Consider the following 15269-nt stretch of genomic DNA (forward strand, 5'->3'; position numbering starts at 1 on the left):
CAGTCGCACTAGAGCGATATCTTTATACATAAAACGTTAAAAGAAAAAAAGAGGTAGATCTGAGTATCGTTGTGTGATTCATAATACAATCAGTCTTTTATAGCGACACGAGTTTTAGAATACTTTTTAGTTTGTTTGGAAAACTATATTAAATCGAGAGATATAAGTGGATTATATTTAAATGGATATGATAGATCATGTGAGTAGTATAGTAGTATAGTAGATATAGTCAATAACTCGCATGTACATCCCCTTTCGAATGGATCTAGACGATCTCCATTGACATCTATATCAAAAATCCCATATCGTGAAATATGTGTAAATAATAACCTACGTAGAACTCATCAATAAAGTCAATCAGTTTACGAACCACTATGCATTACTCTTTTGGAAAAAATCAAAACGTTACTAAATTCATACCATCATAGTCAAAATTTTCCCCTAGAAAATTCAACTTCACTGCTAAACAAGTCACCAACAATAGATGAAAACATTTGACCTGATTTCCTCGGTGCGTTATCAAATTATATCTAGACAGAGAAAAAACATAACTATTCTTTGAAAAGTAAGTAGAGGAAAAGAAGTTGTAAACGTTGGACTTTGTGTACCAAAAAAAGAAATATATTTTCCACCTTGTCCTTTTCCTATGGCTGCCTTGCATTATATAATATATCAACACACTTAGCCATCGCACACTTGCTTCAAACATCTGGTTTCCTTTGCTTTCATAAACACAGCACCTTCTTTTTTCTTTTGGTTACTATAAACACAAAAGCTTCCTCATCCATTTTTTAATCTTTGTTCTTTTGAAGATACTTTTCTTTGAAGAATTAGATTGAAAAAGAAGAAGATGGGGAGAAGACCATGCTGTGAGAAAATGGGATTGAAGAAAGGGCCATGGAGCGCTGAAGAAGATCGAATCTTGATTAGTCATATTCGTCTCCATGGCCATCCCAACTGGAGAGCTCTCCCTCAACTAGCTGGTAAATATTTTCATATATTCATCTATTTTCTAACATATATATCTTCAGAAAACAGAAACACTTATCTCTTCTGAATTGACGAGTGTTCTTGTTCTTTAGTTATATATTATTATATATGCATGTATATATGTATGTGTAAAGTTTTGAAATGGTGTTATGAAATGATTAGGGCTACTTAGGTGCGGCAAAAGTTGCAGGCTTCGTTGGATAAATTATTTGAGACCAGATATCAAACGTGGCAACTTCACTCCTCAAGAAGAAGAAACTATCATCAACTTGCATCAAAGCTTAGGCAACAGGTATTTTGATTTTTGGTCCTTACATCTTATTAAAAAAGAAACTTACTATATTACTTCGCAGTTTTTTTAAATGATTACATTTTGCTTCTGTTAATATGCCAAATATTATAACTGTGTGGGGGCTAAGGACTGAGAAGATTCGAACCCGTGATTGCCTTTGTCCACATACCTAAACATTTAAATAATTTAATTTTCACTTTCCTAATTTTCTTATAAATAATTTTCACTAGGAGACGAAATAGGCACTGTGATCAGTGTAAGACATGTGCAAATCTCTTTAACCATGCATAGGCAATTTAATTCAGTTGCTTTTATTTTGTTCTACTAGCTCTTTCTTCTCATAAATGTTATTATTCAATTATGTGACACTTTGCTTATTATTATTTGTTTTTATATGATAGATGGTCTGCTATAGCTGCAAAATTACCGGGAAGAACAGACAACGAAATAAAAAATGTTTGGCACACTCATTTAAAGAAAAGAATCCAGCATAATCAAGATCAAAATATCAGCGAAACGATTTGCGACAATGATGAACAACTCGTCTCAGTTATGGATGAAAAGAGGCCAAGCTCTCCGCAACAACAATCTAGCAGTAGTACCAATATTTCAGCGGTTACAACATCTAGCAACAATAACGATGTGTCCAACAACAGCAGCAAAGACTCTGCTACGTCACTAGAAGATGTTCTTCCGTTGATAGATGAGAGCTTTTGGTCAGAAGTTGTATCGATGGATTGCAACCTTTCAGGAGATGAGAATAGAGAGATAAAGATGGAGGATTGGGAGAGCTCATTAGATAGCAATATTAAGGGATATAACCATGACATGGAGAGTTGGTTTGATAATCTTCTCACTAGTAATCTTACGACTGGAGAGAATTCCGACATTTTCTGAGTTTTGAATTGTTTTATTAAGCTAGTTAAGACTTAAAATCTTCGTTTGTAACCCACATGAATAAAAATCTTTTACGTTTCCTATATCATTTTCCTCTATTCATGTATCTTTATCCGCTTTCTTGTGCGATTTAAGTTTATGTAAACAAATATTAATCTTGTAAGGTATATATTGTTTTGGGTATTTTAAAAGGTTATAGATAATATCAAGAAATTCCCTAAACTATGATACCTTACTAGAGAATATGCTATGAAGAGTTCATGTTAAGCTAAACATATCATTATTTTTATTTGTATTTTTCTTTTGCCGTCTTGTGATAATTGCTTCTTCAGTTTTTCTTTGTTAAAGAGTTGTCTTCTCTTAGGTTATTTTAGTGCCCTAGTTATAATTTACAATCTTTGGTGATATTTGCACTACACCTATTTATAATAAACACTAGACACTGACCACGCGGGTATTGATTTTTATATTTTTATAAATTGATATTGTTTTTCATAATTAATGTTATATATGTTAGATAAGTCGTAATGTAACTAATTATATTTAAAAGATCTGAACCGAATAGGATAATATAGTTATTTTTTGGTACGAATATCCAAACCCGTTTCATATACATTTACTATTTAGATATTTTTAGGTTCCTATACATTAGAACAAACTCATCCTGACCAGAATGACCCAACTCAAGACACACACATAAATTTATAATATTCAACTGGAGCTTAATTTCAAAATAAATATAATAATACCCGAAAAAATAATATGTACTTAAATGAATAGCCAATATCCATGCCTAACTGATTTTATAAATTAATAAAAGAAAAATAAGTAAAATAGAAAGATTTTTTTATTTAGTAAAATAATTATATGGAGTGAAAAACTAAGTGACAATAAATGTAATACATTTTTATTGTTTTGATTTGTCATTATTTTATTCACAAAAATATATTTTGAATTATGTTTTTGACTATGTAATTTTTCACCGACTGAAACTAAAATAAAAAAAAATTAAAACAAATAAAACTGAACGTTTAACCATATGTAAAGCCCAGTTAGTTTAAATTTTTGATTTTATAATTAGCAAAAAGTTAATGTTGAAAACTAATAAATAAAAATCTACACTATTATTATTATGGTAATATAGTTAATGATGTATTGTTTAGGTATAACTAATGAAATTGTTAAACTAAGTAAAATATGAAAAGATAACTAATGTAATTATATTAATAAAATTACAAAAATGACACCATATATATTTTTTTTGATGAAATGTGAAATTTATTGATCAAATGTGAAAAGAATAGACATTTACAAATGGAAACCTAAGACTTGAATGCTATACACTGAGAACAAAAAAATAAGGATCTATGTGTGAGTAAAAACTTCAAACCAGCGTTGTATCCAACAAGAACGTGTTCCTCAGGATGAGTATGGGAGTGATGTAGCAATGTGGAAGCACTAGGAGGATAATTACAAGCCGTACTTCTCCTCATCTAATACTTGGGACCAAATCCGGGAGAGTAAAGCTAAAGTAAGTTGGAGTAAGAGTGTATGGTTTACTCAAAGAGTACCTCGATACTGTTTCATCGTCTGGCTTGCATTAAAAAACAGGCTATCGACGGGTGATCGTATGAGGACTTGGGGCATTCAGCAGAGCTGTCTATTCTGCGGGGAGAGAGACGAGACTAGAGAGCATCTCATTTTTGCTTGTCCTTACACTTACACTGTGGAACAAGCTCGCAGGTTGTCTTTGCAATGGTATTACAGATCCAGATTGGGCTGTCTGCAGTATGTCACCTGCAACACGCTTCGAAGTATGGATAAGATTCTTATTAAAATGCTGTTCCAGACTTGCATCTACTACTCGTGGAAGGAGAGAAATGGGAGGCGGCACCAGAAAGGTTTTCACAGTATGGATCAGACTATCCGGCTCACCGACAAGGCCTTGCGCAACAGAATCAGTTCTATGCGGTATAAGGGGGATCATAAGTTGACACCATATTTTTTGTTATACTCCTATCCATGTTACTAAACAATTTTCATTTATATTGTTATCCATGTTTTTCTAATGTGTATCTCAGTTTTAATAATATACTCCCTCCATTTCTAAAGGATCCATATTTTAGGATTTTCACATTTATTAAGAAAGTATATTAAATTTTAGTTACCAATACATTATTTTTCGTAATCAACTATTTTCCACAAGTTTTCACTAATAGAATTTGAATAAATTCAATTATGTTTTTTGAAGTTTACAATTTACATTTAATTTATGCATTGAAAATATAAAAAAATGTATCTTTTGAAACATTATTTTTTCTAAAACATGGATCTTTTAAGAACGGAGGGAGTACTAGACTTTAATCCGCATAACCGCGTGGATATTTGTTTTTATGTTAATACATAGATATTTATTTTATATAATTAATGATATATAGTTTTAACGTTAATCATATATTTAAATATTTATAATAACTATTTCAAATACAATAATTTTATATTTTATAAATTGTAATTTAATTAATTGTCACAAACCATCACATTAATTTGTCAGTTTTTATTATATATATATATATATATATATATATATATCTTAATAGAATTTTGTAATTAAAAAATTAATATATGCCTGAAACAACATATTTGAATATTGTTTTGTATTTAACTTATGCTAATTTCTTATTCGCGTTTCAAATTGATATATTATCTTTTAGAAATATCTATATATATATTCATTTTAGATAATATATTATTATGTATATAAAAGTTTGAGATATCTTTATTTTATGCATGTATTATATAGTTTACTAATTTTAGTCCGTTCCGCCAACATATCATACTTTTGTATAATAAAGGTTTTATATTTATAAAAATAAAATATATTAAGTTATCATTTTAATATAACTTATCATACTTAGATGACTATAGTAATTTTCTTTTAATATGATATATTATGATTAGCAATATAGATTCACTTACGTGACTAATATGAAATGATTTGTGAGACTGACATATCGTAGGTAAATATTTTTAATATTTTCAAGATGATTAAATAGTAAGATAAATAGAAAATGATTAAATTGTACCAAATAAGAAAAGATCTAAATATCCTTAAATTGAGGCAAAGATATTTGAGAACATTAAAAACATATGGTTCTAGTAGTTTAGATATTAAAATATATTTAAGAGATTTTTTAAGGATAGTCCATTTTTTAAAAATATTACAAATAAGAAAAGTTGTGACTTATATTTTAATATAATAGATATATTTCTATTATATGACTAAATTAAAGACATTGTTGTTCTAATAGTCTAGATACTTTTAAAAGCATATTCCCTTTTTCTATGCAGAATGAACTATATCATCACATTTAAAATTCTTGTAGTTTTTTTTTTTTGATAACCGAGTGTCCCGACCCCACTATAGTGGTCCAGACTAGAGACCGAACCTTTTAGCGGCACGGACGCATACCCGAGGGTGGATCATGGCCGGACAACGATCTTCGGTTTCGGGCGCCAGAGCAAGTCCGCATGTAAATTCCCCGGTGGTCAGTGTGAGTCGAACCCGGGGTCGTACTTGCAGCCGCAAGCCGTTTACCACCAGACTAACTCGTCCTGCTTTATCGAGGAGGTCCACGTACTTTTTTTTATCAGCCATTTTTTTTTTTTTTTGATAACCGTGGGGTTCGGTGACCGAAGTCAACCGACTAATCCCACGAGGCCCACGGCAATCCACGTATTCTTGCGATTTAACGATAGCCCGGGTGGCCACCGCAATTCGAACCCATGCAGCGCTATCTCTTTTGACGCTTACCACTGGGCCACCTTGAAGTGGTTTTTATCAGCCATTTATAATTGCTATAGATTTCCTCAATAGATTTGGAGTTATCAAGCTGTGCTATAACGTACACTTAGGTTGATGTATGTGTTAATATGTGATACTCCTGCTCCAATATGTATATGAAAAGAATTTACAAAGCTATATGCAAATGGCCGAAAATGATTTTGCATGAGTTTTTAACGTGATGATTTGAAGAAAAGAAGAAAAGATAACCTAAAAAGCACCATTATCAAATCCAGCGATGACTCCACTATAGCAATTATATGATAACCATCAACTGAATTGAGCCAGTAATAATTCTTTATACAACATAATTAATATTATTGATTTTTAAATATATGCAGAAATCATTGTGCTACTATCTGGATTTGAATCATAATGTATATTATTGACGAAAAACATTGATTCAAATCCATATGTGTTATGTTATTAACAAACATAAAACCAGTGAGAAGTATAAAATGATAAAAACGTGACTTACAAAGTAGGGACAACTAACGATTAAAGAAGGCAAGCAACCAACCAGAAAAATGGTGATCATGTTGATTGATTACACTGGCTATGACCGGACCCACCTTGAGTGAGCCATCAGCCGACTCCAATTACAATTTTGATTTCAGTATCTGACCCATTCACAGAAAAGGCTTGGCTTAGAATACAGTGCTTTCACATGACTCTTTGATTTGAAGTGAGCCACACATATAATCGCCATAACACACTCAGAGAACAAGCTTAGTTGTGCTTTAACAACATTTCGAAGATCTTCAAAAACCAAAGTTTAAAATCTGAGTAAACAAACATGATCACGGCCAGTATTTCCAGGTAAAAGAAAGAACACAGAAATTAACTCATTTCAACACTGTCACTAACGAGAGTAAATGTTCTTATTATTTGTTGAGATTCTTTCACCGTCGAATCAGCTGGAATCACTACTAAGCAACTCCACGAGTTGGGCTTTCTTCATCTTTGAAAACCCTTTTAGTCCCCTTGATTTTGCTATGCCTCTCAGTTCCATCAGCTTCAATGTACTCAAGTCCTCGTCTTTTACAGCTTCTTCCTCAACCTCTTCATCAGCATCATCCAGAGACTCCTCCTCCTCGGATAACGCATCTAAAGTAACATTATGCTCCTCCTCTTGGTAAAATGATGATGCGTCTAGATGCAGATCTGACTCTGGTTCGAGAATAGCTGCCACAGGGTCAGGTTCTGACTCATATTCAGGTGCATGTTCGTCGTACTCAGGCGCAATCTCAGCCTGAAGTTCGTCTTCAGGTTCGTCATGCGACTCTGCTGTATCCTTCTTATGGGTCCAAGTCACGCTGTAACTCGATGCCTCATCAAAAGTTGCCTCATTAGAATAAGTCGGAGGAGGTGATTCAAATCTTGGTACTGGCGACTTTCTTCTGAAGCTTGACGCTGGCCTGGTAAAGGATGATGATGATGATGATGCATTATGATCTTTGGTCCATGACTTGACAAGGTTTCCTCCGCTGCGATCTTGCCTCCTGTCCACAGGATCTCCTCGTAGCGAACTGTCTCCATGGCTGTTAAAACTGTTAACTTTTTTGCTCTGCTCTCCCGAATGCTTTCTTAGTAACTTAAGAAGAGAGTCAACAGTTTCACTTTCTTTTCCCCGTCCTTTAGAAGCTTCTTCTTCTTCTTGTGCCTTTTTATCTTCCCTCTTAGCCGCTGCTCGAGCTCGGAGCCGAGCTTGAACTTTTCTGAAAAGCTCCACTATCTCTTTCTCTCTTGGCCCAGGGGATGAAGTAGCTTGGAACTTGGGGGAGTTAGACAGAGAGAGCAAAGACCCGTTTCTTGAAGACAACATATCAGAGTTATCACCATCAAAACCGTCTCTATCTTCGCTTTGCCTGTTTATTCCATGCTTATTAAGCCTTGAGAAATCAGGGTTTCTTCTGTAGCCACCAGAACTCACTCGGCAAACCAAAGAACTACTATTGGGGGTACACTTCAGAGATCCATTAAGTTTGTGATCTAATGCAGCAGGTGTTCTTCTAGAAACAGCAGAGTTCGAGAAACACTTGCTGTCTGAAAGTGCGTAACCTGTGTTACCAAACCAATAGAATTGAATTATTACAAGTAATATTCCTACAGAAGCATGTAAACAGTCGACAACAACACGGTCCTATTTTGTCTAATTAACTTTCACTCAGAAGCATTTTGTCGAACAACTGGTGGACATAAAAAAAAATCATTTATTGTTCCAGATATGCCCTTTTCACACATCGAGTATACGTTACAGTAACAGAGATACAACATTACGAATCTTCCCGGTAACACAAATAGAGACAGAACTTAACAATTATCAACGACATGTAAGAGACACACAGAGAGGGTGGTAAAGTAGTACCAGAGACGTAATTAAAGTTCAAACTGAAAGTTCCCGACATCGCCGCCAAGAACAGCTTCGGAGCAAGGAGAGAGAGAAAGAGATTAAGCTTCCTCTTCTTCTACCCTCCTCTTCTTGGGCTTTAGATTATTTCAAATTCCTAAATGGGCTTTGTAAGTTGGGTTTTACAAATTAGAGATTCGACAATCGGTTAAGAGATTATTCCAAACCGAGTTTCCTACCTTAACAGAACCGACTACGTTAACCAATCAAAATCTCTTAACCAAAACCAAAAACAGAATTAACAAATGTCTTCTTATTCGGTTCGGTTTAAAAACCATGGTTTTGGATTTCTCTGTTTCATTATATAGGAAGAAGCTAATGAAGAGCTTTCTTCAACACTCTCTCAACAAGGATCTGTATGAAAGCTTAAGAACCAATGGACCAAACATTCGCCACAAACATCTCTGACACTCCAATGGCATCTCTAGATAGGAGTTTCGAACCAACGGAAACAAAGGGGATACAAATGCAAACAAGGTTCCTTGTTTATTACTAAGCCTTGTGGTCTTTAGCCAATTCATCCACGTCAAGTTCTACCGCCAAGAGTGGAGAATCCTCTTCCATGGCAAACTCACTGATACAGAGATACACAGTTCCAGATTCTTTTGTACTTAGTAAGATAAAAAAATAACAGAAAGAAGCTGATAGGAGAGGATGGTGACATCTCTTTACCTGTTACTTACAGGACCATGATCAACGGCTGTCCTCAGACAATATATAGCTCTTCCTACTATGTCCGCCATTGAGACCGGACCAAATGTTCGACTATCATATGCTTCCTATTAAACACAAATGGGACAAAGTCAACAAACCAAATTATATAGAGATTCAGTTTTTTCTTTTCCTAATGTAACAAGGAGGGAAGTCTGTAACAGTGGGTACCTTAGATTTAATCTCTTGGTTCTCAGCTACGACCCAACACTGATCCTTTTCGAGAACAAAAGGCTCCTCCTTCACATCAGTTGATACCATTTCGGATCCTTCTAAAGCTGCCAGTCTTCTCACTAGAAACTTATCTGTTTCATTTGGGTCCTTCAACACAACAGCATCTCCAACGAAAACATACCTAGACAACAAAAACCAAGTTATCCAGATGGGTTTCACTTTCAAGGTAGTTAATACAGTTGTGTGTGCCAACCAACTACTACACATTTTACAAAAAAAAAACAAAAAATTCAAACTTTTGGGAAGTGTCTACAAAGATTAAGATGAATCAAGTTCACCACTTAACTACATCCTTGATTCCCTCCCTTTCTCCCACGCCTACTTACAGCTCCCAAATGCAAAAAAAAAAAAATGAAAGCAAAAACTAATCCAAAAGGCCATGAATTTAGCTAAATGGGAATTAAGTATACAACTCCTAAGCAAGCAAGGAAACTTAAACAATCCAAAGTATATGACTCAACATTCCTGTGCTCAAGTATCTGCATGACATCCATATCAGTGCTACTACAAGGACTGACCTCTTAACTACATGATGAAACACCAGTTGGTAAGTTCAAGGCTTTGGTAAGTGGAACTAAACGCCGAGAAACATACCTTGTATCGACAACAGGTAGCTTACGGACAAGCAGTGTGTTGTCATGAGCTCCCATGGTTGGGGACATCTCTTGTCCTTTACCAGAGTGCAAGTAGGTTATCCTTCCATAGAGTAGATTCTTCAGGACTACACCAACTAGTTCCCGCTCATTGAGCTTCCCTTTAGTATGATTCTGTGACATTGAGTAAATAAAAAAAAACAGAATTCTATATAAACATCTCAATCAGCTGATAAAAAAATTGTCTCAGAAATTATTCAATAATTAGAATCAAAGCTCAACAACTCAACCAAACAAACTACTGACCCCTTCTTTCCCAGTGTTGTCTTTTTTATTACAAAGGGATCAGAAAGCCTAGCCAATTTAACCAATTTTCATAAATTTGAAAGAGAGAGAATTATAAATTAAAGTATCTGTAGCAAGTGTGAGAGAGAAGAGAGACCTTGAGGGAGAGAGTGAGGGAGTACTCCAGCTTGTGAGCCATGTATCGCACCCAATTCGATATGTATGCCATCTAAACAGAGACAGAGATTTGATCGGAGAAGTCCCTCTGCCGCGTCGGTTTTCTCAGCCTAGTCGCCGCCGTTGTCTTTCTTTATAAAAACCTGAGTTTCATAAAAATCTTGTGAAACTCAAAAAAAAAAGAAAGATTTTTGTTTTCAAATTAGCCTTTGAACTATTCTCTATTTCGATAAGTCTCCCTGTATTAAAACATTGTAACACATTAGCCCCCACGAGGATTCTGAGTCTGACCAAACATGTAAAAGTTAGTTCAAAGTCTTGGACTTTCTCAACATGCCACGTGTTCACAACCAAACATGTTTACTTTCAAAGTATTGGACTTTCGTAACATGCCACGTGTCCACAACCTTTCTCCTCCTCCGCTGAACATTTCTCGTTTTCTGATTAGGATCAGCAGATTTGATAGATCCAATTTATTGTGATTTTCTTTCTTCCTTGATCTCTATTTATTATAATTCGAAAGATATGGTTGATTCGATTGTGTAAATTTAGATAAAGTTTGGATTTTTATGTTTAGGTGAAGAATGGACAAGCTGAAGATATCTGAATGGGGAGAGAAGCTGAAGACAGGAAGAGCTCAAATGAACAGAATAGTAAGTGACAAAGTCAAAGACATCCTTCAAGCTCCTACCTTGGAATCCAAAATGGTCGATGAAGCCACTTTAGAGACTTTTGAGGAGTCCAACTGGGGAATGAGCATGAGGATATGCGCTCAGATCAACAACCACGAGTTTAACGCCTCGAAATTGTTAGAGCCATCAAGAGTAAGATCTCTGGTAAAAGCCTTGTGAGCCAAAGACTGAGCCTTGAGCTTCTCGAGGCTTGTGCTATGAACTGTGAGCAGAAGATTTTCTCTGAAGTTGTTTTTGAGAGGATTCTTGATGAGATGGCTTTGTTAGTCAAGAACAGTGAGGCTGAGTCAGAGAATAGAAGGCGAGCTTTTCAGTTTATTAGAGCTTGGGGACAGTCCCAAAATCTTAATTATCTTCCTGTTTTCCAACAGACTTATATGGTAATAATAAACTCTCTGAGTCTGATTTGCTTATATGGTCACTGTTCTAAAAAATGGGTCTAGGCGCCACCCAATCTAGTCAAGCAAGTCGGATCTAAATGAATGTATTCTAAACATGGGTTGGTTTAAGCGTCCGCCTAAACCGTAATTTTCTATAAGGCGTCTGAACGAAACGATTTTTTAAAACAGTCTTTTAGAAAATCGGTGGCATTCTAAATATCGGTTTGGTTTACGTGCCCGCCTAAACAATAATTTTCTATAAGGTGGCTAACTACCACAGATCTGAACGAAACAATTTTTTGGAAATCGGTAGCTACCCGGTTCCTAATCAAGAACAGGCTAGTGGAGACGATGATGGTCTTCTTGACTATAACTTTGGGAACTTATCTATCAAGGATAAAAAAGAACAGATTGAGATCACGCGGAACAGCCTCGAGTTGCTTTCTAGCATGTTGAGTACTGAAGGAAAGCCAAATCACACGGAGGTAATGTCTTGTGTTATTCACTCAATCATGCAAACCACATTCTCTGTGTTGTAATAAGTAATAGTGTTTATTGTATATGTAATGGTTACAGGACGAGCTTACGGTAAGCTTGATGGATAAATGCAAGCAATTACAGTCGTTGATTCAGATGATCATAGAGAGCACAACAGATGATGAAGGTGTTCTTTTTGAGGCTCTGCACGTGAACGATGAGCTCACACGCGTTTTATCTATTTACGAGTTGGCTGATGAAAGTGATGAGAAAGCGTCCATGGTGGAACAAGAATCATCGGGAAGCAAAGATGCTCACCCGAAACCAACAGAAGAAGAAGAAAAACGGTTTGATGAAACAGAACCATGTCGAAAATTCAGAATCATCAGACAAAACAGCTAAAGAAGATAAGAAGGTGAAGATAGAACTCGGTTTATCGAGTGATGAAGATGAAAAATGAGCAAGTCTCTATGTTTTTGTCTCTTCAGAACGTTTTGGGAAGATTTTGTTATTTTGATGATTTTCTTCTGTAATGTTGTTTCAACCTCTTTGCGTTTGTGTTTTTGACATTATAAGCATACAATGCATAAAGAGTTGAAGCCAGTCTGTTGCGATCCAAACGTAACCACTTCCCATCATTCCAAGAGACAATAGCCACCGAGAAAACGTTTAAACCAGAGTCAGGATTCACATGGATAATGGAAACACTCGTAAACCTCTCCCTGATCGAGATGGCTCAGTCATTTTATACGAGATGGTGTATGTATTCCATATACGTGGTGTAGTATTTTATACGAGGTGTTTTGGTAAGCGTTTTGATTATAATTCTGTACTGATTGTAATGAGAGGATAGGCGTTATGGCGCTATGGTTGCGATGAGTGTTTTACCAATCCAATGCAATGGATGTTGTTGATTCATCTTGTTTTTTTTTTCTTTTTGCCTGTTTCAAAACCTAAGATCTTTCTCGTAAAATATGTTTTTCATTTACATGATACTAGGTGATACCCGCGCCCTGCGCGGGGTAAATTCACTCGGTGATTTAATGTTTGAAATCAAAAATAGAATATGTATTTGCAATATATCATTGATGAAATACGACTTTATAACAACAGAGAAAAATTTCAAAAATGTATGATTGATGAAGTTGAAGTATACCTTTGGTAAAAGCATATTTAAACAATAGAAAAACTCTCTTATAACTAAAAAGCTCATTTTTATTAAGATGCATAATTATAAATGTTAACACCCTACATAAATGTATAACAATCCACGTCAAAAATAAGGATACTTCTTCACATAAAAATAACAGAACAAAAAGTGTAAAAATGCCTTATATTGGAGTCGATTAGAACCATTTTGATCATCAAACCACCAGAAGCAGAATACTGTTTCCACAAATGTAGGATCTTCACCCTATCTTCCATATTGACTTGAATGGTTTCAAATCACACACGTTGGTTATCGCAGCCATTGTAATAGAATGATATAAGATTGTAAGTTTTAGACTGTATGAGATACGTATGGGAGAAAGGGATCTTATATAGCGAAGCGTAAACCTAATTCAATGGAGAAGATATGTCGTTTTATGAAAATTTAATAGCAAATATATTTACCTTGCGGATCACTCTAATATCTATATATTACCATAACTTAAAAACTATAAATATATATTGCATTATACTATCATTAAATAACCTTGCAAAACACTCAAAACATAAAAATTCGGACCAAGCAATTAAGTTCGGTTTTATTTGGGTTGTTTATTATTGATTGAATCACGGTTTTTTTTATTTTGTACGTGAATTTTTTAAATACAAACAAATCTTCCGTTCGAAATTTAGTTGGCCAACAACGTAGGTGCATGAACACACACGTACATGCGTTAACTCGTAAGAAGACACCGAAGCTACATTGAAGCAGTTAACCTAAATACACCAGTCCATCTTGAACTTCTAAACGAAGTCTTAACTTCCCTGAAACTACATTGAATCTTCTCTGACCCTTAATTTCCTTCAATGCAGCATTTTTTGGATCAGTTCGCAGGTAATTAATACTTCGTGGGGGGGGGGGGGGGGGGGGGAAGAAGCTTGTTCTTTGTTATCGTTGTACTCTTTCCAAACCTTAAGCCTCTCATCGACGATGGTCCCGCCTATTCTTCTTCTCGATTCACGCTGCAATTTTCTATAAGGTGGCTAACTACCACAGATCTGAACGAAACAATTTTTTGGAAATCGGTAGCTACCCGGTTCCTAATCAAGAACAGGCTAGTGGAGACGATGATGGTCTTCTTGACTATAACTTTGGGAACTTATCTATCAAGGATAAAAAAGAACAGATTGAGATCACGCGGAACAGCCTCGAGTTGCTTTCTAGCATGTTGAGTACTGAAGGAAAGCCAAATCACACGGAGGTAATGTCTTGTGTTATTCACTCAATCATGCAAACCACATTCTCTGTGTTGTAATAAGTAATGGTGTTTATTGTATATGTAATGGTTACAGGACGAGCTTACGGTAAGCTTGATGGATAAATGCAAGCAATTACAGTCGTTGATTCAGATGATCATAGAGAGCACAACAGATGATGAAGGTGTTCTTTTTGAGGCTCTGCACGTGAACGATGAGCTCACACGCGTTTTATCTATTTACGAGTTGGCTGATGAAAGTGATGAGAAAGCGTCCATGGTGGAACAAGAATCATCGGGAAGCAAAGATGCTCACCCGAAACCAACAGAAGAAGAAGAAAAACGGTTTGTGATGAAACAGAACCATGTCGAAAATTCAGAATCATCAGACAAAACAGCCAAAGAAGATAAGAAGGTGAAGATAGAACTCGGTTTATCGAGTGATGAAGATGAAAAATGAGCAAGTCTCTATGTTTTTGTCTCTTCAGAACGTTTTGGGAAGATTTTGTTATTTTGATGATTTTCTTCTGTAATGTTGTTTCAATCTCTTTGCGTTTGTGTTTTTGACATTATAAGCATACAATGCATAAAGAGTTGAAGCCAGTCTGTTGCGATCCAAACGTAACCACTTCCCATCATTCCAAGAGACCATAGCCACCGAGAAAACGTTTAAACCAGAGTCAGGATTCACATGGATAATGGAAACACTCGTAAACCTCTCCCTGATCGAGATGGCTCAGTCATTTTATACGAGATGGTGTATGTATTCCATATACGTGGTGTAGTATTTTATACGAGGTGTTTTGGTAAGCGTTTTGATTATAATTCTGTACTGATTGTAATGAGAGGATAGGCGTTATGGCGCTATGGTTGCGATGAGTG

The 15269-nt window shown here is 35.4% G+C and overlaps 4 protein-coding genes and 1 pseudogene across 4 annotated transcripts; 3 read left to right on the forward strand and 2 right to left on the reverse strand.

The window, feature by feature from the left end:
- The first annotated feature begins 682 nt into the window (after positions 1 to 682).
- Positions 683 to 2262, forward strand: LOC106371144 (transcription factor MYB13). The gene is made up of 3 exons (XM_013811180.3): positions 683 to 983; positions 1153 to 1282; positions 1684 to 2262. The coding sequence occupies exons 1-3, from the start codon at positions 851 to 853 to the stop codon at positions 2177 to 2179; spliced, it is 759 nt and encodes a 252-aa protein (XP_013666634.1). The 5' UTR covers positions 683 to 850; the 3' UTR covers positions 2180 to 2262.
- A 4517-nt stretch (positions 2263 to 6779) lies between these two features.
- Positions 6780 to 8541, reverse strand: LOC106434288 (rho-N domain-containing protein 1, chloroplastic). Its single transcript, XM_013875125.3, has 2 exons — positions 8392 to 8541; positions 6780 to 8084 (listed from the first exon to the last, which is right to left on the reverse strand). The coding sequence occupies exons 1-2, from the start codon at positions 8429 to 8431 to the stop codon at positions 6937 to 6939; spliced, it is 1188 nt and encodes a 395-aa protein (XP_013730579.1). The 5' UTR covers positions 8432 to 8541; the 3' UTR covers positions 6780 to 6936.
- Positions 8542 to 8671: 130 nt separating this feature from the next.
- On the reverse strand, positions 8672 to 10701 carry BNAA10G04140D. The gene is made up of 5 exons (XM_013875126.3): positions 10414 to 10701; positions 9973 to 10145; positions 9316 to 9499; positions 9106 to 9212; positions 8672 to 9007 (listed from the first exon to the last, which is right to left on the reverse strand). Exons 1-5 carry the CDS (start codon positions 10483 to 10485, stop codon positions 8926 to 8928), a joined length of 618 nt encoding a protein of 205 aa, XP_013730580.1. The 5' UTR covers positions 10486 to 10701; the 3' UTR covers positions 8672 to 8925.
- A 171-nt stretch (positions 10702 to 10872) lies between these two features.
- Positions 10873 to 12585, forward strand: LOC111215084 (annotated as a pseudogene).
- Positions 12586 to 13998: 1413 nt separating this feature from the next.
- On the forward strand, positions 13999 to 14847 carry LOC106434273 (TOM1-like protein 2). The gene is made up of 3 exons (XM_048743260.1): positions 13999 to 14026; positions 14110 to 14393; positions 14485 to 14847. Exons 1-3 carry the CDS (start codon positions 13999 to 14001, stop codon positions 14845 to 14847), a joined length of 675 nt encoding a protein of 224 aa, XP_048599217.1.
- The last annotated feature ends 422 nt before the right edge of the window (positions 14848 to 15269 follow it).

This window comes from Brassica napus, chromosome A10 (genome assembly GCF_020379485.1).
Source record: "Brassica napus cultivar Da-Ae chromosome A10, Da-Ae, whole genome shotgun sequence".
NCBI lineage: Eukaryota > Viridiplantae > Streptophyta > Magnoliopsida > Brassicales > Brassicaceae > Brassica > Brassica napus.